This window comes from Triturus cristatus, chromosome 2_1 (genome assembly GCF_964204655.1).
Source record: "Triturus cristatus chromosome 2_1, aTriCri1.1, whole genome shotgun sequence".
Classification (NCBI taxonomy): Eukaryota; Metazoa; Chordata; class Amphibia; order Caudata; family Salamandridae; genus Triturus; species Triturus cristatus.
This window is the reverse complement of record NC_140581.1, coordinates 1,046,864,627-1,046,891,295: the sequence shown is the minus strand read 5'-3', so window position 1 is coordinate 1,046,891,295 and position 26,669 is coordinate 1,046,864,627. Positions and strand designations below refer to the sequence as shown.

Sequence of the window (26,669 nt, the reverse complement as noted above, 5' to 3'; positions counted from 1 at the left end):
TGACTCTGGGCACCCTACCACTGCTGATCAGTGCTAAGGTGCATATGCTCTCCCTATGGTAAAATGTATACATTGATTGGATTCCATGTTTGGCTTATTTGGTTTACTATCAGCCCCTAGTAAAGTGCACCAGGTGTGCCAGGGCTTGTAAATACAAATGCTGCTGGTGGGCTTGCAGCACTGGTTGTGCCACCCACAGAAGCAGCCTAGTAAAATGTGTCTAGGGTCTGCCACTGCAGAACCTGCGCGCGGTCTGGTACTGTCGCGCTGATTGCGCAAGTGCACCTACTTGCCAGTTCCCAAACCTTCACTTAACTACATATTAGTCACCCCTCTGGTAGGCCCAAGGGCAGGTTGCATTGTAGGTATAAGGTAGGACATGCCCTGATATGTGTGGCATGTCCTAAAAGTGAATTACAGCCATTTTCGTTTTTCACTATTGAAGGCTACCTGCTCTCCATAGGCCAGAATGGGCTGCTGGAATTACTACACGCTGTAATCCCAGTGGACTCATAGAGCATGGTAGAAAGTCATGTTTAGTACGCCTGAACTCAGAATAATAAAATACTTCTTTTAGTAAAGTTTATTTTAATATCCTGTGTTTGTAAATACTACTTTTAGAAAGTTAGTATTTACTGACCTGGCCATTTCAGTCCACCTCTGCTGTGTGTGTGTGTGTTCTGCCTAGCAACAGTGAAGAGCAGGGCTGGGGAATTCCAGGGGACAGGCTGGCTGCCAGGTGGTGGGTAGAGAGATTACACCAGGATGGGTGGGAGGAGTACACCTTGACTCTTGAATAGACCTGTGCTCTGCCTACACAATGCCGGCTCCGCCCCCTGTGGAGCGGCTGATGTCTCTGCCCTGCTGCTGAAAGGAAAGAGCAGAGTCACCACAACAAAGTGCTCCAAGACCGGACTGAGCCAGGCCCAGGCCCCCTGGCGACAAAGAACAAAAGATTTGCGCTTTAAAAGAAGGAGCCCTGCTCCTAAGAAATCAGATCATGTTTACGCAACGACGAACCTCTGCCTGAAGGAGAAGGACCTGGAGAAGCTGAAGGAGGAATACTGTCTCTCTGCCTGAGAGACTGGCCTGCAGTGGGTGCCTGTCTGCTGGAAGGAGAGGAAAAGACTACAGAAAAAGACTTTGATTCAACTTGTGCTTTTAAACAATCTCCAAGGGCTTGCTTGTGAACTTGCCCCCTGATCAGCGCCCCAGGAACAGTGGGCGCTACCTTTCCCAAAGAAGAGGAGAAGTGCCTGGAAGCGATTCTGTGAAGCTGACTCCCAGAGAACCTGTGTGCCTCTACCCCTTTCCCAGCACCGCAACATCTGCCACCTGAGGCTACCACGAGCACCGCAAGGACCTGTCTGGTCCCAGCACCGCAAGTACCTGCCCCTCCGAGCCGTAGCTCGCACCGCAAGGAAAGGACCCTGAGTGTCTGCGCACCGAGTCTTGGCGACCCCGCGCTGCCGAGATCACCGCGAGGACCTGCGATCTACTGGTGATCTACAGAGAAGCCGTTGGCGCTGCAACGCGCTAAGGATTGCCCCGGAGCTGCCTTCCCCTCCTCTGCCTTCTATCGTGTGGCTGAGACCGTCTGCGTGGGTGCCACGAAACACCGCCGCCCTCTGACCTTGAGGGACGACCCCGCGACGTGGGACCCCTCCCCGTGGAAACCCGAGGCTGCCGTGACCATCCCCGTGAAGGAAAGAAGGTATTTGAGACAATCGCGCTAAAAGTACGACCCGTACTTGCCTACGTACGGGCCGTACCTGCTTGAGAACTATTGGGAGCTGTGCGCGTAAATACGGTCCGTACTTGCCTTTGTACGGACCGTCCTGGCCTCTAAAATTCTTTGCTTCGAGTCGTACTGGCATTTGCAATCATTGAAACCAGCCGTGCTTCGAACCGTACTTGCCTCTAAAGTACTTTGTTTGAGCCGTACCTGCCTTTTTGAATACTAGTGCCTGGGGCCGTAGTTCGACCCGTACTGATCGTACCTGCATTGAAAGGAGCTTGTGTCTGGCGCCGTAGTTCCAACCGTCCTGGCCTCTAAAATTCTTTGCTTCGAGTCGTACTGGCATTTGCAATCATTGAAACCAGCCGTGGTTCGAACCGTACTTGCCTCTAAAGTACTTTGTTTGACTCGTACCCGTGCTGCCGTCCGTGTACTGCGCGTCTCTGCCACGGTCTGAACCGTACCGCATTAAAAAGCATTGCCGGCGCTCACGCGGGAAGCGTGAGGAACGGCAAGCGTACTCGTGCTCACGCGAGAAGCGTGAGAAACGGCAAGACACCTCTAAAAACTTGTACAAAGCATAACAAAGGCGCTACGAAGCACGCAGAACCCCCAAGAAGCTTATTTTGATCAGAACTGTGCCCTTTTCAATAACTGTGGACTACATTTTAAGCATTTAAAGAGTAACTGGATTAGTACTTACAAGAGAACTGTATTTTATCAACCTGCCTACAAAGAAAGCTTTTATATAAAGAACTTTATTTTGATATAACTACAGCCTTGTGTCTTTGTGTGGTGGGGTGGTGATTATTGTGTGGGACAACTTGCAACGCTTAACCTAATGCCCTCTGGAATCTAGCCTAGCTGCTCGCGCCACGTTACCTAGAGGGTGAGCAGGGGTTAATTTTAAAGAGGTGATCCTTTGCCCTGACTTAGAGGAAAGGGTCCCTGCTTGTCGCAAGTGCATACCTGCGCCAACCAGAGACCCCGGATTCTAACATTGGTGGCAGCGGTGAGGATTTACGGATTTGCGTTCTTGGTGTCTGCGCAGTGATTACTAACCATTGCACAGTAAAGACAGTCCAGTAGCTTAAGCCACAGAACTTTTTAATTTCGCTTGCCAAGAAAGAAGATCCCTTGTGTTTGGAGTCATGCCTGGCCCAAACAGCATTGAGAAATCAATCCCTGAAATCGCAGGAATGGAATGGGATGAGTCAAAACTGGACAGCTACAAGAGAACTGAACTCAAGTACTTCTGCAGGAAGCTCAAGGTTCCACATGCAGGATGCAAGAACAAATCAGATCTCTACAAGGCGCTGAAAGCCTGGATTGAATCAAGGGGTGCAACTAAGGAAGTTACACCATTGAAACCAGCGGAAAGCGGTCGCAGTTTTGGCAGAGACCTGTCACCAGAGGAGCTGGCAGACAGACAGGCCACCAGGGATCATGAATTGAAGTTTGCAGAGCTGGAAGTAAAAAGCCAATTGGAGCTAGAAAGCAAGAAGCTGGCTCTGGAAGAAAAGAAAATGCAAATGGAGCATGACTTTTTAATGAGGAAACTTGATATGGAGCTCGAGAGGCTTGAGGCCATGAGTGTCTCAGCCCAACAGCAAGAAAGGTGCGTAGCTCAGAGATTGAGCTTTTCTGAGTGGGAGGAGGAATACAGCTCAGATGGTGGCAGCAGTATTGAATTCTCTAGGGCGGAAAGAGTAGTACACACACCCAGAGATGTGGCACCTGACTTGAAGGAGGGGGTTAACACACACCAGGAGGTTCAAGGGCATGAGGTAGCTCCAGTAGTGCGCAGTATCCCTGAAGGGAATAGGGTAACTGGCGCAGGGGTTCATAGTCCTAGTGGTGGGAGGGACACTCTACTGGCTCTAGATGAGAGGCGCAGGGAGAGGGGTTCCCCCAAAATTGAAGTCCTGGTAGGTGAGTGTGAAGACCACCCAGAAGAGTGTGGGTTGTGTGACAGAGACAGTCAGCTACTGTCTTGCCAGTCTCAGGAGAGTGGTGTGGAGTACGTGTGTGAGGCACTGGATGGTAAGGTGAAGGATAGTTTGGTTAACCCTGCTAGGGGGCTGTGTGATCCAATTGTGGGAGAGCGTATTTTAAGTCCCTGTTTTCCAGAGCTATGTCAACACCTGTTGGAGAGTGAGTTCTCTGACCGCAGGGAGCTCACATTGGAGGCAGACCTTTTGGTGGATTCCAGAGGGTCTGGAGAGGCATTGGGGAGTGACCCCGTGGGGAGTGGCTCAGGTGTCTTCCAACCCAGAGTGGTGGAAGTGGTGCAGAGTAGCCCAGCTAGGTCCCATGGTAGTGGGAGGGGTGTAGGGCCTCACGTCCTGTCTCAGTGGAGAAGGAGTGAGTGTGGGGCGGCGTGCCCCCAGGTGCCCGAAACTCAGTCTCAGACCCTGGATGGTTCTTTAAGGGAACACCAGGCGGGGAGCCTAGGCTGTCCTGATGGGCCGCCCGCTGAGGGTGATCCCCTAGGGTCTGGTGAGCTGGGAGTGTCTGTAATCGGACCTCCATCAGTTATGGTGTCTGGCAGTACCGCTCCAGTTGGGAGGGTGCAGAAGTCCAGATTGAGGGGTGAGAGGGGGAGAGAGTCCCCAGTGGGAGAACCAGTGGGTCAGGGGACAGCCAGAAGGGCTGCGTCACCAGTGAATGACCATGGTGACACCACTTCTGTCCTGGGGGATCTTCGCGCACTGTCAGATGGACAGGGGTGGGGAGATCCACGCCAGGCAGACTATCACACGACACATGAGTTATGTGTCACCCTCAGGGGGGGCATGCGTGCCCCCGGGAAGTCCTGGTGCGCCAGGCGAGCGTTCAACCGCATGGGTTGGTCCCAGGGTTGGGAAGCCAGGTTCAGGTGTTGTCTGACCTGGAGGGAGGGACATCTGTAATCAATGTCCCTACCAGTCTGACTTCTTGGTGTACCACTCCAGGTGGGAGGGTACAGCCATCTGGAAGGGGGTGCAGAGGGAGGGAGTCCTCGCCTCTGACCCCGGCTCAACTGAAGGGTTTAGACCCTAGGTTGGAGGGCCAGGTTCAGGGTGTCCCCCCTGACCTGGGCACCCAGTTGCAGGATAGAACCCCTGAAGTGGTGGGTGAATTGCGCAGGACACCTGCCACAGGTGCCCTGGCAACTCTGGTAGGGGGTACCACTCCAGGTGGGAGGGTACAGAGCCCCAAGGAGGAGGACCGGGTGTGGGAGAGGCCACCCCAGTCTTTGACCCAGCCGCCGGGTACAGTCCCGGGGCTGGTGGGTCACTGCCAGGATGTCCTACCTGACCTGACAATGGGGAGAATGGAAAAAGGGTGCCAAGCACCTGGGGCTACTTCCCCCCGCTCCCTGGCGCCACAGAGGATTGATTGCCCTGAGAGGCACACGGCCTGGGTCTCATCCCTGACTACTGTCAGTGGCCACTGTAGCATTTTGCTGTCTCTCTGTTGGGACACACCTGTGGGCCAGTTAAGGTTAGGTGCTGCACAGGTGGTGTCCACAGGCGAGGAGAAGGGTTCCCCATGGATTGGCTTGGTGGGCCCTGAGAGTATGGACAGAGGGAGTCCGATAGGTTCAGATTGGCGTAGAAATGGAGTCTGCCCCTGCAGTTGCGGGCCAGGTCCTTGTTCTATCGCCCCAAGCAAGGAAGACCATCACGGTGGTGATTGGTCTACCCTGCGTTTTGGCTGGAAGGGGGTTGTGTTGGACTTGGCCCTTTTTGCAGGGTCATCCCTAAACTTTTTGCCTTCTGTATTTTTTCTGACCTGTTGTTGGCTGTTTTATGACTCTGGGCACCTTACCACTGCTGATCAGTGCTAAGGTGCATATGCTCTCCCTATGGTAAAATGTATACATTGATTGGATTCCATGTTTGGCTTATTTGGTTTACTATCAGCCCCTAGTAAAGTGCACCAGGTGTGCCAGGGCTTGTAAATACAAATGCTGCTGGTGGGCTTGCAGCACTTGTTGTGCCACCCACAGAAGCGGCCTAGTAAAATGTGTCTAGGGTCTGCCACTGCAGAACCTGCGCGCGGTCTGGTACTGTCGCGCTGATTGCGCAAGTGCACCTCCTTGCCAGTCCCCAAACCTTCACTTAACTACATATTAGTCACCCCTCTGGTAGGCCCAAGGGCAGGGTGCATTGTAGGTATAAGGTAGGACATGCCCTGATGTGTGTGGCATGTCCTAATAGTGAATTACAGCCATTTTCGTTTTTCACTATTGAAGGCTACCTGCTCACCATAGGCCAGAATGGGCTGCTGGAATTACTACACGCTGTAATCCCAGTGGACTCATAGAGCATGGTAGAAAGTCATGTTTAGTACGCCTGAACTCAGAATAATAAAATACTTCTTTTAGTAAAGTTTATTTTAATATCCTGTGTTTTTAAATAATACTTTTAGAAAGTTAGTATTTACTGACCTGGCCATTTCAGTCCACCTCTGCTGTGTGTGTGTGTGTTCTGCCTAGCAACAGTGAAGAGCAGGGCTGGGGAATTCCAGGGGACAGGCTGGCTGCCAGGTGGTGGGTAGAGAGATTACACCAGGATGGGTGGGAGGAGTACACCTTGACTCTTGAATAGACCTGTGCTCTGCCTACACAATGCCGGCTCCGCCCCCTGTGGAGCGGCTGATGTCTCTGCCCTGCTGCTGAAAGGAAAGAGCACAGTCACCACAACAAAGTGCTCCAAGACCGGACTGAGCCAGGCCCAGGCCCCCTGGCGACAAAGAACAAAATATTTGCGCTTTAAAAGAAGGAGCCCTGCTCCTAAGAAATCAGATCATGTTTACGCAACGACGAACCTCTGCCTGAAGGAGAAGGACCTGGAGAAACTGAAGGAGGAATACTGTCTCTCTGCCTGAGAGACTGGCCTGCAGTGGGTGCCTGTCTGCTGGAAGGAGAGGAAAAGACTACAGAAAAAGACTTTGATTCAACTTGTGCTTTTAAACAATCTCCAAGGGCTTGCTTGTGAACTTGCCCCCTGATCAGCGCCCCAGGAACAGTGGGCGCTACCTTTCCCAAAGAAGAGGAGAAGTGCCTGGAAGCGATTCTGTGAAGCTGACTCCCAGAGAACCTGTGTGCCTCTACCCCTTTCCCAGCACCGCAACATCTGCCACCTGAGGCTACCACGAGCACCGCAAGGACCTGTCTGGTCCCAGCACCGCAAGCACCTGCCCCTCCGAGCCGTAGCTCGCACCGCAAGGAAAAGACCTTGAGTGTCTGCGCACCGAGTCCTGGCGACCCCGCGCCGCCGAGATCACCGCGAGGACCTGCAATCTACTGGTGATCTACAGAGAAGCCGTTGGCGCTGCAACGCGCTAAGGATTGCCCCGGAGCTGCCTTCCCCTCCTCTGCCTTCTATCGTGTGGCTGAGACCGTCTGCGTGGGTGCCACGAAACACCGCCGCCCTCTGAGCTTGAGGGACGACACCGCGACGTGGGACCCCTCCCCGTGGAAACCCGAGGCTGCCGTGACCATCCCCGTGAAGGAAAGAAGGTATTTGGGACAATCGCGCTAAAAGTACGACCCGTACTTGCCTACGTACGGGCCGTACCTGCTTGAGAACTATTGGGAGCTGTGCGCGTAAATACGGTCCGTACTTGCCTTTGTACGGACCGTCCTGGCCTCTAAAATTCTTTGCTTCGAGTCGTACTGGCATTTGCAATCATTGAAACCAGCCGTGGTTCAAACCGTACTTGCCTCTAAAGTACTTTGTTTGAGCCGTACCTGCCTTTTTGAATACTAGTGCCTGGGGCCGTAGTTCGACCCCTACTGATCGTACCTGCATTGAAAGGAGCTTGTGTCTGGCGCCGTAGTTCCAACCGTCCTGGCCTCTAAAATTCTTTGCTTCGAGTCGTACTGGCATTTGCAATCATTGAAACCAGCCGTGGTTCGAACCGTACTTGCCTCTAAAGTACTTTGTTTGACTCGTACCCGTGCTGCCGTCCGTGTACGGCGCGTCTCTGCCACGGTCTGAACCGTACCGCATTAAAAAGCATTGCCGGTGCTCACGCGGGAAGCGCGAGGAACGGCAAGCGTACTCGTGCTCACGCGAGAAGCGTGAGAAATGGCAAGACACCTCTAAAAACTTGTACAAACCATAACAAAGGCGCTACGAAGCACGCAGAACCCCCAAGAAGCTTATTTTGATCAGAACTGGGCCCTTTTCAATAACTGTGGACTACATTTTAAGCATTTAAAGAGTAACTGGATTAGTACTTACAAGAGAACTGTATTTTATCAACCTGCCTACAAAGAAAGCTTTTATATAAAGAACTTTATTTTGATATAACTACAGCCTTGTGTCTTTGTGTGGTGGGGTGGTGATTATTGTGTGGGACAACTTGCAACGCTTAACCTAATGCCCTCTGGAATCTAGCCTAGCTGCTCGCGCCACGTTACCTAGAGGTTGAGCAGGGGTTATTTTTAAAGAGGTGACCCTATGCCCTGACTTAGATGAAAAGGGTCCCTGCTTGTCGCAAGTGCATACCTGCGCCAACCAGAGACCCCGGATTCTAACAGTTTGGCTATGACCCCTAATGCACGGCGTGATCAGCAATTCTTCGCCGCTTAGTTTCTTAGAAGGTCTGACCCCCCCTGCTTCCAACCAGGCCACAATTGGTCTCCAGATGTCCACAGGCCTGGATCTACTAGGCATTAACTCCCAATAAGTAGAAAGCTGGTCTTTACAATAAATTACCGTGTTCACCCAAGCAGCTATTGTAGGGGGCTGCTGCTTCTTCCAATGAATTGCCACCTGTCTCTTAGCCAGCAGTAGCAACATGGCCGTAAGCTTCCTGGAGGTCCTTGGAACTTCGGATACAGAGCCCAAAAGTACCGTCAGTGGAGTGGTCTGTACCTGATTATTAGTAATTTGTCTGACATGCTCAATAACGTCCTCCCAGAATCTCGTTATCGGTCCGCAGTCCCATGACAAGTGTGAGAACGTGGCGCCCGGGTCCCCACATCTCCAACATCTCGCATCTGGGTGAATGCCCATGCAATGCGTACGATATAGCCTGTGTAGGAAATTAAAGTGGATTAGCCGCAGTCTGTAATTAGGTGAGAGATCTTTCAACTGGGAGCAGCAGTATTGCCATTGTTTGTCCATGATATCAAGGTTCAAATCACTCTCACACTCCGCCCTCGATGTGCACACGATGACCGGCGGTTCTTTTTGCGTTATACTGTAGATACGCATGATCAGTTTGCGAGGAGATGGATTTGCCAAGACATCTTCTAGCGCGAGTAATGCAGGAGGCGCCTGTGGGAAGGACACATATCTAGCGCGGCATGCGGCCTTAATCTGATAATACAGAAGCATGTCCGATGCCGTGGGTGCGCGTGAATTACACATCTGTTGTAGTGTTATGAATGTGTCCTCCAGAAATAGATCGCCACCCTTTTCCAACGCATGCGCTTTGACTCGTGATGCCGTTCTATTTTATTTAATTTTTTCTGCAACACTACATGCATTGGGTTACTTAAAAAACCCTCAAAAACCAACATTTTATTGATTTTACAACTGTGGAGAGAAGTGGCGCGTCGAGCGCGGTACAAGTTGCATCGGGTAACTGGAGCAAGGAGAGAGGTCATTACAGGTGTAGGTTTGGTGTAACCAGTTTTGCAGGGTAATCCTGAATTCGATTTGGATTATATTGTTGGCGAAATGTATCTGGTAATGAGTCCACAATTTATTTCTTAAAGAGGCTACAGACCATACCTGTTAAGTCATTGTAAATATCACAGATAATGTAATTTCATGAATTGCATAAAATGGCATGTCTAATAGGATGTCTTCTTACCTCAGTGGAAGTCCATGTAAACTGACCATATGCTTGTTCTCTTCTACAGAGTATATCTCACTAAAGAAAATTAAGGTCACTGCTGTGGAATGTGGATTATCGAACATGCTCCTGCTCACTGTTGACGGAAAACTGCATGAACATGATTATGAAGCCAGCATCTCACCTTTTCTGTAGGAAACATATTTTGCATCATTCTTTTTCTGTCGAATTCACACTTAGTGCTTTTTTATAAGTTTGCTTCCACACAAGTTTCTCACTGCTGTGTTGTTTTGTATTTTTAGCAGCAAAGGGAGTTTTGATCTTCATGTTCATAAGATCTTCTGTCAAAACAAATAGAGGACACTGTTCCAAGGGCTGGATGCAAATAGTCATCCATATGCCTTCAAAAATAGGAGAAAAAGGGACAGAGGTTCTAGGCGGGGTGGTCCCATCAGTCAAGGGAAAGAACATATCTTGCCTCTTGTTGCCCTCACACCCCCCTAGAGGTGTCATGCTTCATCATCGGGCAATTGTTCCTCGTTGGGACCGGCGCTGCAATACCCAACGGGTCCCCTGAAGGGTCGCTTTATCGGAGATCTTTTGAGGCATGCCGGATGGTGCATGAGGGTGTGTGGGGTGTGGGTCCTATATGAGGGTAACACAAAATGTGCATGCATAGTGACTTAAAACTGACAAGGGGTGGCCGTAGAAAAGGTAAAAGTGGGTAGTTGCCCCCTTTGACAGAGTAAAAGACTCCAAAATGGAGTATAATCCCAAAAGGGCATATTGTGCCTTGTTGGCACAAAACGGTCAACATGTTTTGCGCCTCTGTTGCCGCTAAAGGTCGTTGGCGCTTCTTCAGGACCAGGATTATGGAATTGTTGTGAAGTGCACGTGATTGTAGTTAAAAAGTAATAAATACCCATAATGCATGTCAGGGCGGGCCAATGTGCTGCTCCTGATCAAAACCTAGAACAGAAAGGAAAAAACACACACACAGGATGTGCATTAGACTAGCTTAATGCTACATAGCGTGCCACAATTGTGTGCACAACAGACCTATGAAAAAGAGAAGGGAGAAGACACAAGACCAATTGGAAATAAGAACTCCCCTTAATAATCTTAGGACATATTACGCTGCCAGAAATCATAATGGTGGGCAAAGTTCATCAGGGAGCCCAGATTCACAACATCCTGCTTCCATCGTCGTCATGCTCTGCATAGTCACGGATGACTAAACCCCTAAACACAATGGTCCCCACAATCTCATGACCTCTTACATCAATTCACTGACACGCATAACTATTTAAAAGCCACCGTCCTGCTGCCACGAGTGTTGTACCGGCTGACGGAGGGGCGCGTTAGGTGCAAAGGCCCAGGCATTTGTTGACAACAGTGAGTATAATATAGATAATAGGGACGCTGGTTCCCCAGCTTGTCTACCTGAACAAAGGGGCAGCCCTTTAGGAGTGCGAATGCCATGTGCCCACCAAAGGCGGCTTGCCTTTGAAGCTCTCTTGGGCCAACACCCTGAGTGGCTTCTTGCAAGGGTGAGTAACACCTCTCCCTGTAGCAGGCTCCTATTGTTCCTGAGCCTGGGAGTCATTCACACTACTTCTCAGGAGGACAGAAGGCTGCCTGGTGGCCAGCAACTGTGCAAAGCCACTGGAAAAACTGGGCAACAGAGCAGCAACTTTCTAAAAGTTGCCTTTCCCTAAAAGTGTCCTTATATTCGACGTGGAGATCAAATCTGGCTTAATGCCATGATTAATTTGCTACCTTGAAGTACCAATTTTAGTAGTCCCATGCAGAAGTAAGCCGGATTGAGGGGTCAGATGGTAACTCTGTGTAAACCAATGGAGCGACTAGCTTTTCCACAGCAAAAACGACAATTTGGACATTTTGCTGTTAGGCCATATATCTAAAATATATGTTTTAATATGTTTTACTTAATAATACCTAGCTTCCTGCCTTAGGGTTCCATAGGCCTTCCTTAGGGAAGACTTACACATATTGTTAAGGGGAGTGGGTTCCTTGCCATTAGTTTAAATGGAAAAGTCGAACTAACGCATTTAAAGCTGATCTTCCAAGCTGCAGTGGCAGGCTGGGAACCACAGGGTGGCAACATCCGTGCTACAGCTCTGGGTGAAAACTCTACCTTACATGCCCTGGGTGCCCTTGAGGCTTATAAGTAAATTAGCTTATGCCAATTGGGGGTAGCAATTTCAGCAAACAGTTTGCAATGGGTATAACACTAGCTCTGAGGTCTGGGTTAGCAGACCTCAGTGCACTCTCAGAGTCGAAAAACCAGCAGCATCAGTCCAAAACTTTGGGGGTAATCATGCAAAAAGAGGCATTCCTTGCACTCTTCGTCTGATCTAGTGCACCAGTTGTGTTCTAGTTCTTGTGATCTTTTAGTCACAGTTACACTGTAACAAAACAAGGCTTGCTTGAGTATAACGCATGCCTGAAGTTAACCTTGACTGAAACTGTCCAGCAGCCAACCTTGAATCTTACCATGCCCGTCTGTTTGGCTACTGTTTTTAACTTGTCCCTGGCAACAAAAGCCAGACCTCTCCAGCTCTCCCTGTCCATCAGTGTGCTGTGGAGGTACCATAAGTAGCAATGTGGGCTTTATTCCACAACTCCCTTCATTAGCATAAGATCACCTCCATGGTCTAGCTTTGAGAACAGGACCCATACACCCCACTCCTCTGTGTTCTGAGGATTTCTTTGCAAAGTGAACAGGTTAGTTCAGTTTACTAACAACTGCATATATGTTTCAGTAAAAATGGTTGCAGAATACTGTTTTTTGCAATGGATTGTGTTCCCTTTTAGAGGAGTTGGCCACAGCACTGTCTTCCAGGAGCACCGGCCAGTGGTGCAGGTCTCTCTCAGAGCTGCATCACTTGCCATCCCCTGTGTACTCCAGGTCACACACGTTCTACAGAGAGGTCGCATCCAATTCCTACACTTACCTGCACAGCAACAGCATAGCATCCCTTGCCGATTGGTTTTGTGATTTTGCATGTTATGGCCAGGTCCATGGCAAAACACGTTTCCTGCTCTACTATAGGAAGGGGCTGCAGAATAATCACTGCTTGCTTAATATAGACACAATATTGCCTTCTCTCTCTTTCACATTAAAAGATGTCTGCCATCCTTCACAAAATATGTCAGCCCCAATCCAACTTGGATCCCAGATTTCCTATCTGTCATTTCCTGTATCCTATGATGTAAGGACCCCAGTAACTCTGGAAAAATATATTGCACCTTATGTGGTTCTCCGTTTTACTTTCTGATCATCGTCCTTTGTGATCTGTTGTTTATCTTTTTCTTTTATACCTTCAGTGTAGAAGCTTCAGCTCGAACCCATCTTTGTTGTGAGCTCTGTTCTGTCCAGCCTTTTGGCAGTGTAGTGCAATTTCTTGGACTGCTTCTACCTTGCTCCTGAAAGTTTCTTTGCAAGCCTTATTCCTCTTGCCTTCCTTGGTTTACTCTTTCCTTCAATTTACTGACTCTTTACAGGAAACCTGCCTGCTTCCATATGAATGTACTTAGTGGCTAGAGAAAGGCATTGTCCTTCTGTCTGTCCAACACGGTGGGAGAGAGATGCATTTTGAGCCTTGGCAATTCCTTTGACTAGAACAACCACCGCCGATATAACAGGGGTCCACCCAAGTAAAAATGACGTTTTGAGGGTGCTAAGCATATCTGTGTTTTTTATGTGAGCTGGTTACCAGGGAACTGGTAATCTCTGTCCAATCGTGACACAAGTCAGGTGGAGATCAAGTAAGGACCCAACTGGCCTCCTAATACTGCCATTGGCAACGGGTGTAGTAGTGTGCCGGCACTCACTGAAGGTTCCTGGGGGTCCAAAAGTTGAACCCTCAATATCAGAAGGGCCTGGTACCTTCAGGAATTTCCAGCAGTGGAAAGAGCAACTGAGTGGGGCAATTAGTAGCCTCAAAGCTTCACGGCTAGTAACTTTGTACTGTAAATTAGGGGGAGGGACCATTCATTAATTCTTGTCCGATTTCCCTGTAACAAGCTTCAAAAAGTGTTCACATGGCATAAAAAACTTCATGACAGACTTTACCCAACAGAACACACCCATAGGGACAGTGGTGCGAAAAAAAGATATTTGCTTCTCTCTGCAATTGAAAGGGGGTGATACAGATACCCTAAGGGTATGAGCAGTTTGGTAATGATGCAAGCTCAAATGAGCTCAAACAGAAAAGCATCTCTCCAGGACAAACAGGCTGTGCATTATCTGTTGTTGTTTGGATTTATCCTTATCAAGGTTTGTTAGGCTGCAGAGATCTCTTAGCTCCTGGGTGGTCTGGTCGGTTGATACATCCTGCATGCAGATTTGTTATTTAGTTTGGTGTTGTTTTGGTGTGCAAGGCAGGCAAGGGTCAGTTTCTCTTTCCATAGAGCTGCCCAGCTTCTCTTCTCTTTCTCTGGTCACACCAGTAAGGTGTTCCAGAAATCTAGGCTTGACCTAGCCTGAGGGAAGACATGCACCAGCAAATGTTCTTTCTGCCTCTCGTATATTTATGCCCAGCACTGATTAAAAGGGACACACTCATGTCAAAACAATTTACAGGCTCCTATCTCAAGGGGGGCACTGTCAGTATAGTTCAGCAGATGAGACAGGAATATTTTGCCAACCTAGGAGCTGACTTTTTCAAAGTTCAAAATATTCCTCCTTTCAGGGGTTAATCTATCTCCTTTTTTTTACAGGATTTGATAGTTTGTGGGAGTACTTTTAAACAGGTTGCACTAGTAAGAACTATGCAAGGCCAACACCTGTATCAAAGTAAGACTAGTTCAGCCAAAGAGATAATATTGTTAAGTAATAACCGGCACCACATGAAAAATGAGGAAGGGGTGAGTTTTACCAAGCACTAGACATTGGATATTATGAAGAAACGTCCCCATCCACTGGTTAATTCCAGTATTGGTGAGGGTGATTTGGGCGGTAGGCTGTGCAGATTGTCATGTCTTCAATGGGCAAATCACAACCCACCATCTTGTGTAGACCAAAAAGACAGAGTTCCATTTTGGAATTTTTCAAACAGTGAATCACCCATGTGTGAGACGGGATGCACCCTTACAGGATAGAGCCAGTTGGTAGTCTTCCTGCAGAGTTGGTGTAGACAGGTCTGTACCCCTAAACTAAAATTTCTGCCATTACCACCATCAGTCATTTCATATAACCTGGTCTGAGAGGGCACTAGACACTCTCACTTAGGTTGAGCATGAACTTTGGATGAACACCCTGTCAGTTTAGTCTAGCTTTCCCGATGACAATGTTGGAATGTAGAATGTAGAGCACATTCAGTGTATTTTCAGGGTTTACTGGAGGAAAATATGAAGTTAACCAGAAATACAAATATGAAGGGGCACCATCACTTTACATGCCCTTGCAGAGGACTTATTTTCCGATAGTGGAGAGCCTATGGAGTCATGGATCTGGCTGGGGAAGTGGCACTCCCATTGTCAGAAATAAGTCTCTGAAAACATGTAACTCAACATCTCTCTGGCCAGCTAATACATTTGTCTTTTTAAGAGCTTGGTTTGTACCTTATGTTCTTTATTCTCTTCGCTGTGTTACCTTCTGGAGCATTGATATTTGCAACCCACAACTAGTATGTCTTGGACTGTGCCAATACAACTGAAGAAAGAGACATGAACATCTTTAGAGATATTTTTGATTTGCCCCTGTGAGGACCCTCTGTCAAGTGTGTTTCTCACACACACATTACAAGTAATCTATCTGCAGTCTGCCAGGCTGTGTTTTTGCAGAAGAACAATTGAAGGTTTTGGCCACTGGTAAGCTTTGAGATATTTACAGCTTCTGTAGGAAGGGGAAGTAAAATGAGATGACCTCACACTAGACCATTTCCAAATCGGAATTTTTGAGACAGAGGTCCTCTGCTTTACTTCGCGGTCGCATTCAAAGTTGTGAAGATGTGCATAAGGAAATTAACTTGGTCATACAAATCAGCGTTTTTCTTTTGTGATGAAGCTTCACTTGCAATTTGCACTTCAACTGGGTAAAATGAATTGATTTTGGTGTAATGCTTTGATTATACCTTAAAACATTTACTTGTATCTCATTTTGCATAATAAAGTTCTGTTGATCGCAATACAGGGGGGCGTGCTCTGGGTGTTACATTTACAATATCATGTAGTGTTTTGTTACATATCAAAATCATGTTTTAGCAATGAAATGATTTTTTTTCTTTTACAGTCCAATCAAACGTTTGCATGAGAGACACATAATTCAAGTTGCGTGTGGAGACCATCACTGCATGGCACTCTCAAAAGGTAATTGGCACGCTTTACATCACTGTTATTTCAAAGAGTAGATGTTTGTATTAAATTATTTAATGAGAGCTGTAGCATGCCTGTACCGCGACCAAAAAAGTGATGGTTTTGAAAGAATAGCTCAAACCTGTGCTACAGAAGTCTGCAAGTTAAATCCTGGTTGTCAAATTTAATGTGCAAGGCCAAATAAGTTCATATTTTACAATACACAAAAGCATACACTGTGAAATTCTTCTACTTCACAATAGCGGAAAAACGACTCTATGTGCTTTTCTCACAAATTACCACTTTGCCCGAGAGGAAGCAATTCAGGTCTTCTTCACAAAGGATCTCCTGGCACAGCAGAATCAATAACGACAGCCACTAACAACATATTTTATACTGTAGTGTGGACTGGGCTCTAGCTGTCATCAGAGTGATTTATAAACAGTTATCAATGTGACATAAAAAGCTCAAACTCAACAGGGATTAGGGTTGTGGGTGTTGTTCAAAATGGTCGTAGAGTACATGGAAATACAGGGATGGCAGTGTTTCTGGAGAGTGGATATGGAGAATAAGTTATAAGGACATATCTAAAAGTGAAGGAGCACATATTCCATCTCAAATACGTTTTTTGAGTTGGGTTTGTTGCAACAGCAGTTTCAGTGGTGAGTGGTGTTTTCAGGGAAAGACAGAGCACAATTTTGCAAAAGCCCAGTGTCTCAGGTCAGAGAATTAATTGGATTTCGGTGAGCAGTGAAACATTTGATGTGTGGCGAATTGCTACTTGGATGACTGAAAACTGTCTCCAGCTAAATGCAGAAAAAACAGAGCCTATGCTGTTTGGGAAAGCACAACAGGTCTGGAAGCCTGACTGGTGGCCCTCCGAACATGGTATAGCTCCTTCACTAAAACTGGTAGTTAAAAGCTTGGGAGTACGGCTGGATCAATCTCTTACCATGAAAGAGCAGGTTTTGTCCATTGTAGGCTCATGATGCTTTTGCTGAGAAGAGCCTTTCCTTTATTACTACTCACAGCAAGTAAAACTTTGGTCCAGGCTTTGGTCATCAGTCGTTTGGATAATAGGAATGCGCTCTTGTCCTCAGCAAATGAGATGTTGCTATATAAACCACAGGTGGTACAGAACACCGCCACTCGTCTAATTTGTAATCTCCCTTCTGGAGCCGCATCTTCCCATCTTTTGCAAGTATTACACTGGTTACCCGTGAGAAACCGAATTATTCTAAGGTCTGCTGTCTAACCCTCACAGCTCTGATTGGGAAAGGGCCTACCTGTCTATCTTCAAAGCTTACTCGCTATTCTCCTTCAAGACTTTTAATGTCTTGTGACAAAGTTCCTCACTGTTCCAAGGGTAAGTAAGTCTAGTTCAGGGAGCAGGTAGTTTTCTTTCCTAGCCCCTTTTTATTGGAACAAGCTGTCTCTTGAAATCCAAACCTGGCTGGATCATTTCCAAGTCAGGAAATTGCTTAAGACCAGCTTATTCTGTGTTTTTTCTTACCTGTCATTCTGGTATTCGCGCCGAGATACCCAGGGTGATTTGTGCGTGTAATAAATTAAAATAACATAATATGACATTAGTATGGGCAAATAAGGATGAATTGAGTTGGTTTTGGTGTGAAACAAAGGGACTTTGTTTTGAAGTGGGATTAAGACAACCATGCTGACATCCTTGCAGAGTTCATAGAGTAAGAAATTGTTTTTAAGGTGGCAGTTAATTAGGCAAATGAATTACATTTTGGCAGTATAATATCTTGGAGATGTTAGCTTTTAGATGGTGAACGACTAATATTGATAATAGTTGTGCAGGAAATGAGATGTTGGATAACAAAACAGGATAGTTGAATGACTTTTTAAGGAATACTAACTTTCAGCCTAAGAAGTTGTTCTCCCAGTGGCTTCTTATGGAATTTAAAATCTACTTGCGAAAGGAGCAACACCTGGAGCTGTATCTTCGACATGCACTGGAGGCAGCAGCTTGTTCCCTTAGTCTCATACCTTTCAGGAGGAAAAAAATACATCTTTAATTCCTGCAATTGCTGTACAATGATGAGTTTTCTGCTACATCGCTCAGCTGGCGCCAGCATCTTGTTTATCGCAGCTGATCAGCGAAGTATTCCACTTGAAATGCAGAGTGCTGTATAGCTGGCAGGACATGGAGGCATGAACAATGCAAACATGGGATTCTTTGCCTTCACCTGCCATTTGTTGCAGTGCCATTCTCCTGAAAGAGTAGAATGCCAAGGCCTATATCTATGCCAATCCAATATTGTAATTCTTCCAGTATTTGCTTCTTGAAATTCCCGTTCTAAGATGGTGTAAACTTTTTTTTCTGTAATTTAATTTCCTGCTTAGACTGTATTTAAGGTGTCTTTTGCCATAGAAGCAGGCATTGCAACACATTTAATTCCTCTATTTTTCTTCGAGTTTATTGCTGTGAGAAATTGTATTGTTGGTGGGGGGTGGGGGGATGAAATTCTGCTCAAGCAACAGCCACAATCCCTGTCAGGGTGAACCACTAAAGTTACTAAATTAACCTGTGCTTAATCTTCTGGTAGTTTGTCACAAAAGCAGTCAGGCTTAACTTAGAGCATTGTGTAAAGTATTTATGCAGCACACAAACAGCAATAATGTAAAAACACACCACAAGAAAAATCCCACACCAATTTAGAAAAATAGAGTAACTTTTAATAAATTATTCAACACCAAAATGACAAAATCCAAGCAATAAATATGGAGATATGTATTTTTAAAGAACACCTCTATCACCTCAAAGATCAAACCATCAACCATGGCTATTTAGTCACACAAGACTGTGGCAAAGTCAAAAGTTATAGTCAATTGCGATGGCGAGCAGGATGGATATAAGAGGTGGTTGCGACCTGGTCTTCGATTACCTACGTACTTTGAAGAAATGTCTTGAAAAAATGTCTGAGAAGGTAAAGTTCAGCAGGGCAAGGCAGCAGGCAGTGTCAAAAGAGGAGGAGGTTTCGCTGTTGGGGCGCCGCTGGCCAAAATCGCTGTGAAGAATCCTTTGTTAGGATTTAGTCTCTTTTTTAGAAGTGGAATAACTCCAGGAGGCCACAGCTGCAGGCTGTAGCCAATAAGGGCTCCATGAGGCAGAATGCCCACTCTGCGAGAAGCAGCTAGACAGGATTGCATGCTGAGCAGAAGAATGTAGTGTGAGCTGCCGCAAAATCGGGCTGACCAGCGATGCACCGTGGTTGGATGGACAAACAGGTTGGTTCTGGTCTTTTCTTAGTTCTCAGAGCACTTTTCAACCAAATGTTTTCCAAGTCACAAGTTTTGGACGTTTAGCGCCACTTTCAAGAGTCCAGGACTGTATAGGCACCACTTGGAGGGTCAGGACTCACTCAGGCTGGGTCCAGGTGTGAGGTTAAGATGGTTGGAGCCTTTTTTGTCCCTGAGGTACTAATCAGGAGGCCAGCCGACTAAGCCTTGAAGTCACTCTGGAAGTCCCGGGTTCACAGTGATGTGCAGGACTCACGCAGCAGGGCAGACCTCTGAGGTGCTAAGCAGGCTTCAGGCAGCAGAGCAGTCCTTGGTGCAGCAATGCAGTCTTGAAGTATATAGTAGGCCACAGCAGCAGGTAGTCCTCTGAGAGTCCATTCGCATGTCCAAAAAGTGAACTGAAGGGAGTGTCTAAGGGTCTCTTTTTAGGTTGAAGTCTAACAGACAGAGCAGCTGTCTAGTTTGTAAAGACTTCTTGGAGACTTTCGGGAAGCTTCCCTGGGAATGCATTTCACCCATAGCTTACCATTCGCTTTGTGTTTTGTAACTCACAGTTGCTTGCTTTCTTTTTGCTGACTTTATTTGTTTTAGGCTGTCTAGTATGCCTTTCCCGTCCTGTGGAGCATAGATTGTTTACTGTATTCTTCCACAAGTGCTCGCTTTCTGTAAACAGGCCTTTAAATCTTGTTCTTATTTTGTTTTATTTACTGTGCATTCAAAAACAGAGGTCAAATGTCAGGCTCGGTCTCCGAGGGAGCTTGGTGTTTACTTTCTTTTCTCTGACTTCAAAGTGATAGGATTTATGGGACAATCACTGGGTACTGTGGAGTCAGCTGGAAGAATTCTGTACAGCATTATTGTTTTCTAGCACGCAACAACATTTAAATGTCTAAACAAACTGGAAATATTTCAGAATATTTAAGAATTATGAAAGCACTAATGGAGCACTTTTTTGGGTAACTCCGTAGTGTAGTGGAAACAAATATTTTAATATGATCAAAACAAATCAATACACTAGGTAATGCCATTTCCGCACATTATTTTTTTGTGCGCTGTAAAGTTTTATCAGCAAACTGTATGTCTGTGCAATTGTAATGGTCATTTCAATTGAACATGTGTTAACTGTAATGTCAGTGCGCTACTACACCCTCTACTCCACACCGCTCTATGCCACTCTACTCCCCTCTAGGCTATAACATTCCGCTCAATGTCAGGCTACTCAATGTCACTCCACTCTACTGCACTCTCCACCACTCTCCACCACTCTTCTTCACTCTATGCCACACCAGTCCACTCTACAACATGCTTCAACACTCTGCACCACTCCACTCTACGACACTCAACTCCACTCTGCGGCACTCTCTGCCACTTCACTCTAGACAAGCCTACTTCTCTCAACAGCATTCCACTCTACGACACTCCTCTCTACGACACTCCACTCCACCCCATGATAATCCACTCTATGATACTCTACGCCGGTCCACTCTATGACACTGTGCTATGCCACTCAACTGTATGGCACTCCACTCTACTCCTGTCTATGACACTTTACACTCTACGACACTCTACTCCAGTCTATGCCACTCCACTCTATGCCCCTGGACTCTAGGTCACTCTACTCTATGAAACTGTAATCCACTCAACGCCTCCCCACTCCCCTCACGCCACTCTACGACACTCCACTCTACGCCACTCTACCCCACTCTGTGCTACTCCACTCTACAACCCTGCATGACACTCTATGACACTCCAATCTATAACACTTTACTCTATGACACTCCACTCTTTAAGCCTCTCTACAACACTCTATGCCACTCTGCACCACTCCACACCATTCAATGACCCTCTTCTCCATGACCCTCAACTGTACGACCCTCCAGTCTACGACCCTCTGACATTACACTGCATTCTATGACACTTTAAAACACTCCACTCTACGCTACATCACTCCACGCCACTCTACTCCACTCTACGTCACTCTACTCCACTCTACGCCACTCCACTCTGCGCATCTCTACGATACTCCATTCTACTCCACTCCCTTGTATAAGTGAGGTTTTGGTGCCCTGTTTTTGTACTCTGCATTAAATATCAGCTACAATCAAGAATTACCAATATTGCCAATGATGCTATTTTTTCTTTGTGGCTGACGTTTGACACCTTTCATGCAGTGGCGTAGCTAGGGTGGGGCGGTGGGGGCGGTCGGCCCCAGGCGGCACTATTTTGGGGAGGACAAAGGCACAAGGCTCGGCTTGCTTTCGTGGACGGGCAGAGAAGGAATAGGACTCGGGCACTGTCCTCTTCTTTTTTGTGCTGGCACCTGTCTCCCCCCCCCCTCTTCCTATTATTCCCTCTCTTTCTGTCTTGCTCCTCACTTACTGAAAACCGTGACTTGAAGAAACGGTTCACAACCTCTTTCCTTCTTTCATTTAGTTGCTTCCCTGTGAAATGGATCCAAAAAAGAAAAACACTCTTGCGGGAAATGCCCTTTTTCTGACATTTTTCTATTCCAAACATCAACGGGATGGAGAGAAATAGAAGGATTTAAATATGAAAAATAAGTACATAACTAAATAAAGCAAGACAGAGTGGTTGCAAAGTGGCCAGATTGGTTTTATTTACATACAAATACATCAGCATCACTTTACAGAGTTTGCCAGTGAAGCGCTACTTTTGTTTTCTCGTCTTTCTTTGAACAGCATTGTTGTTCCCAGGTGGGAAAGTGTACCATTCCTGGAGGTACTGCAATACTTGGTTGATGGGTGGATTGGAAAACAAAATGTGTACCATGGCTCTGTGTTTATGGATGTGGTCTTTTTAAACCATACTGCTTACGTTTTGCAAGGATATAAGCAATGGACATTGAAACGGTTCCCTTCAGGGCCCTCTAGTCATGTCCTTAACTTTTCAGGTAAAACCACTCGCTGATTTCTGAATAGTGAGTGAGAGATCGTTAAGGTAACCATGTTATTTCTGCTTACATTTCACGTGCTTTACTTAATTTTGCATTCCCTATGAGTGGTTGCTTTTACTTTTTTTTTAAGGCAGCATATTACTCTTATCAAGTGCATAATTTGAATTGAGCCACATCCAAGTGTTTATAGCGGGCACAATTAGGTTGTAGCTGAAGGCAGTGCGAGTTTCTCTCAGTGGGGAAGTATGGTGTTCAGTGGGGGAGAGAAGAGGATGTGGCACCACTAGACCGTAGAAGGTTTGATGTCTTAGCACAAGCAGGTGTACCCTAGAAGTGTCAATTGTGGGTTAACCTTGAAGGCCTGTCCACCACAATCCATACTGAAATTCATCTCCAGTCTTGTGGGCAGGCCTACGAAGCAGCGCACCCTAAAGCAACAGTGATACAGTTGCTGTGACTCTGTCACCGAGGTCACATGAACCTTGAGAAGGTTAGGGCGATGCGAACGGTGTGACCGAACTGAGTACCTATTTCGGGTGGGTGCGTAGTGTTTGCAAGTATATTATGGTTTAAAAAACACTTGCTGCCTTCGTCCTGGCCTCCAGCAATTTCCAGAAACAATAAAAATGTCATGATAACTTCGGTGATTAATGTTCTTCCTAGAGAGAGATCGGAGTTTTGTCTAGTGGAAGGGTTGACTCCTGGAAAGGTAGCACAGAGGGTTAATGTGCCTGCTGCAAAGAACTTGTACCATGCAGATCACAAAGTGCACTGCTTTAATGGGGGGACCATGATGAATGGTCATTTAATGTCAGCTGTAGATGATGGATCCCTGAACAGTGTCATGTGTGTGCATGTTTGCATTGTGCTGAGGGGATTACCAGGTAATTATTCACGCAGCTGTCTGATCGATGTCACATGCGGTTTTTCTGAGTCCCCAGATAGATCATGCAGTCTGTGTGTTCTCTTTTGTACTACCAGTCACTGCCATTCACCGGTGTATTCAACTGTGTAGCCTTGGACCGTGTCATGTATGTGCATGTAACTTGCATGATCGAGGTAACTATTAGCGGCAATACTACGTGTCTCTCGGACCTCTTTCAAGTGCTCGCCGTACTTTTTCCCCAACAAACCCCCCCTCCCCAGGGGTGGCAATCTGAGGGATAGCCCCGGGCGCCACAAGCTCTAGCTACGCCTCTGCTTTCATATATATATGACTATCAGTGTGGCCCCTCCAGTATGCTTATTTGTTGCATGATATTCTAATATAGGGAGAAATTGCTTAGTCTTTGATGCTGAGGGGGAACAGGAGATTATTCCCTGCCATCGCTCCAAGAGTAGGTAAGGAAACATTGAGGGATAAGCATCCTGAGTTGTAGGGTGAACGAACAATAAATATAGTGTCTCTGGCCCCCTTTTAGGTCACGTGCACCAGTCCCCCATCAAGAAGGGGTAATTCATGCAAAATGAAGCATGATAATTGATCAATATAACTATCATTTCTTTCAATATATGATGGTGTCTTGATTTACAGATTTTTGTAAAGAGATGCATAGAGTTCATATGTGGTAGAGCTCTGGGGTGTTGAAGAGTAAGGTTGTGTACAACTGCATTGGACTTGATGATTCATGACTATAGTGAGTCATATTTTGTGGAAGTTCCTTGTAAAGCCTTAGAAGCCGGACTCACAAATAATTGTATAAACTCAGCAGCCAAGCTACTGCGTTTGACATAAAATTGAGACATTTACCAATGTACCACAATATACTGTAGAACGTCTGACAATTGTAAACTGTGAACATGAGTGAGCCTGTCATGCCAACGACAGTATCTCAAAGAAGGAAAGGAAGTGGATTAGAGAACTTTAAAATTTACATTTGGTAGTTAGTGACCCAGTATTAGTAGGTATCAGAAGAAAACTTTCCAGTACTCATACTGTTACTTTGCCATTTTTTAAGCATCTATCCCTTTATGCACAAATTACGTATTACAGTAAGCTTTCACAGGGATTAATGGGTTTCTGTGTTTTTTTGTTCTCTTAAGGTGGAGAGATTTTTACATGGGGAGAGAACACTCATGGCCAGCTCGGGCTTAGATCCCAACCGTCGCGTCAGAGCACACCACAGCTCGTGGAACACTTAGTGGGCAGCCCATGGGCCCAGATTGCTGCAGGAAGTGCTCATAGCATTGCTCTTTCTCTAACAGGCGCTGTTTATTCCTGGGGAAATAATACTGCTGGACAACTGGGACTTGGCCATATGGAAAGTAAGTAAAATTAAGCAGAAGCATATGTTTCTGATAAGGAATTTAGCAGTATTCAGTATCATTATCTCAAACAATTCTGGATGAATATTGAGCTGTGCAGTGCACTGAAATACACAACCTCTGTCCCACATGAGCTAAAGCGGAGAAAGTACAATTGAAATCAGTGCTTACCGGTTTCAAGTTTAAAACATAATTTCCCTGCTGGTATTTTAATACTGTTTACCGATTGAAACCAAAAACTGGAATGAGTATATATAAATACTAAATAGTGCCCTAAAGCTACCATCCATGAATATGTCTTTTAGTGTGCAAAGAGCATGGAGACTTGCATGCCTTCTCAATGGGTTTGAGGACCTCATTTCTGTAAAGAAATTTCTTTACTAGCTTTTCCTTCTCCCAACATAACTTCTAAACCATACTCATCAGAAAATGGAAGCATAAAATTCAGGTTACAAAATAAAGACATTGGTGACCCCAGTTTTCCCATCTCTATCATTTTTTAATTTAGCAATTATACACACACAGCGGTTGTCTTGTCAGTCTCAATCAAGTGTCAGGCATGACATTCCCTCAGGGGGTTCCTTCTTGGTTTGGTTTTACTCCCCTCTAACCCAAACCCTTCCATATTTGTGGAGACATCCCCTGGATTCATAAATGGGAATTTCCAGGGTGCAACATCTGTCCGAACCCCACTTCCATTAGGTGGCTGTTTACTCTAATTCCAGTGTGAGGCCCAGTCTCAAAAAGGTCTTTTCCTAATTTTTAATTTTTGTCAGAGACTTAGAGGCCCATTTATATATTGGTGGGCGGCACATTTCTCCACCAGGGCGACAGAGTAAATTACTCCATCACATTTACATGTTGTCGGACGAGTTTAGAAATGACCGCCAAGCTGGCAGTCATTTCTAAAGTATTGGCTGAAACCGCTGTCCAGTCAATCCTTTTCTCAGTTTGGTGCAGGGCTCTTTCAATATGACGGAGCCTTCCAGTAAACTGTTTTTTTTTAATTCCCAAACAAGATTCTCTTTTTGGAAATAAAATTGATAAGCCTCCCTCACTATGGGAGTCATTTACCATACCAATAGGGGGCATTTTTTGTTTTTACTGTCCCTTACAGCCAAGGTTTGCCTGGTGGTGACAGACAGTTAAAAACTGCTGTTTGTCCGTCCAGTCTAAATGGGCAAATGGACATACAGCCAATCCCAAACAGCCCTTACTCTGTTGGATCTTCTTAGAAGTTTGGCCTCAGCGGTGACAGAGTAGTCATCGCTGTAGCCAAACCTATGGTCCGCCCGCATTTAAATCAGGCAGGCAGACCACTGTGTTGGCAGGGAGGGATCTCCATTGACATTACAATGTAGTTTCCTCTGCCAACATCTAGACTGGCTCCTTTATTTCAATAGGGTGGTAATTGCAGCTATCAGCCCGATAGGAATCATGAATTCTTCAGTAACACTTTGGATCTGTTTAGACTCAACTGGGAATTTCTGTTAAAATCTATGGATGAAAGTCCAGGACAAAATGAGTAATTATCAGGGGGCTTAGACCCTGGATTATAGATTCCCACAGTAGTTCCTCATTTCATCGTGAACCCTCAGCTTCAGACTTGTAACAGCCAAGATTTTCCCCTTAGCCCAAGTTACCAGTATTTCCGGATTCAGTTATTGCGGGCATGGGGAAATACTGGTCCATTTTCCGGGCCACTTGTAATGGGGGCTAAATGATTTTACCATTGATGATTGGTTGATGATGTAGAAATGAAATTGCAGAAATTCAACACAGTTGCTAATAAACTGCACCTCAGGTTTTACCTGCTATTTAATCAGGTTTCTCAAACATTTAAAAGAAGTCATCAGAAATCCGATTGCCCCGCCGTACCCTCGGCCCCCCCCCCCTCCACCCCCCGGCCCCCGTTTCACCTTCAAAAGAGGCCTGTGTACTTCCCGAATTGACTGTATATTAGTTGACAGTGACTTATGGCAGGACGTATGTGACATGAAGGTTGTCGCTACCTTTTCCACTGCACCTTTTATTGATACAAAACTAGATCCAGTAACGTCCATACCCTTAATTGCTACATCAAACGAGTTAAGGAATGACAAATGGGCAGCTCTAGTGATGGACACAATAAGGATTGCATGTCTATACAACCAGTTTGTGCACAAACTTTCCCAGGTAGATCGTGCAAATATTGGCAACATAAATTTTGTTACCACACACTGTGAACTCATGGATATCCTAAGACTGTATTTCTTGATAGAACATAGGACAGGTGCCCCCCCAGAAGAGAACCACCTCCTGGTACACAAAAACGTGCCGTTTGGAAAAATCCCTCTTATTGAGAGCAATTAAAAATGGCTCTAGACC

General features: G+C 46.2%; 1 protein-coding gene across 2 annotated transcripts in view; it reads left to right on the top strand.

Moving 5' to 3' along the window:
- The window catches only part of HERC5 (HECT and RLD domain containing E3 ubiquitin protein ligase 5), a 361,249-nt gene that overhangs the window by 7,302 nt on the left and 327,278 nt on the right, over positions 1-26,669 (top strand). For both annotated transcript variants that reach the window (XM_085635568.1, XM_085635578.1), the window contains exons 2-4: positions 9,606-9,729; positions 15,798-15,874; positions 24,081-24,302. In XM_085635568.1, the coding sequence (XP_085491694.1) occupies positions 9,606-9,729; positions 15,798-15,874; positions 24,081-24,302 (423 nt within the window). The remainder of the gene's footprint in view (positions 1-9,605; positions 9,730-15,797; positions 15,875-24,080; positions 24,303-26,669) is intronic.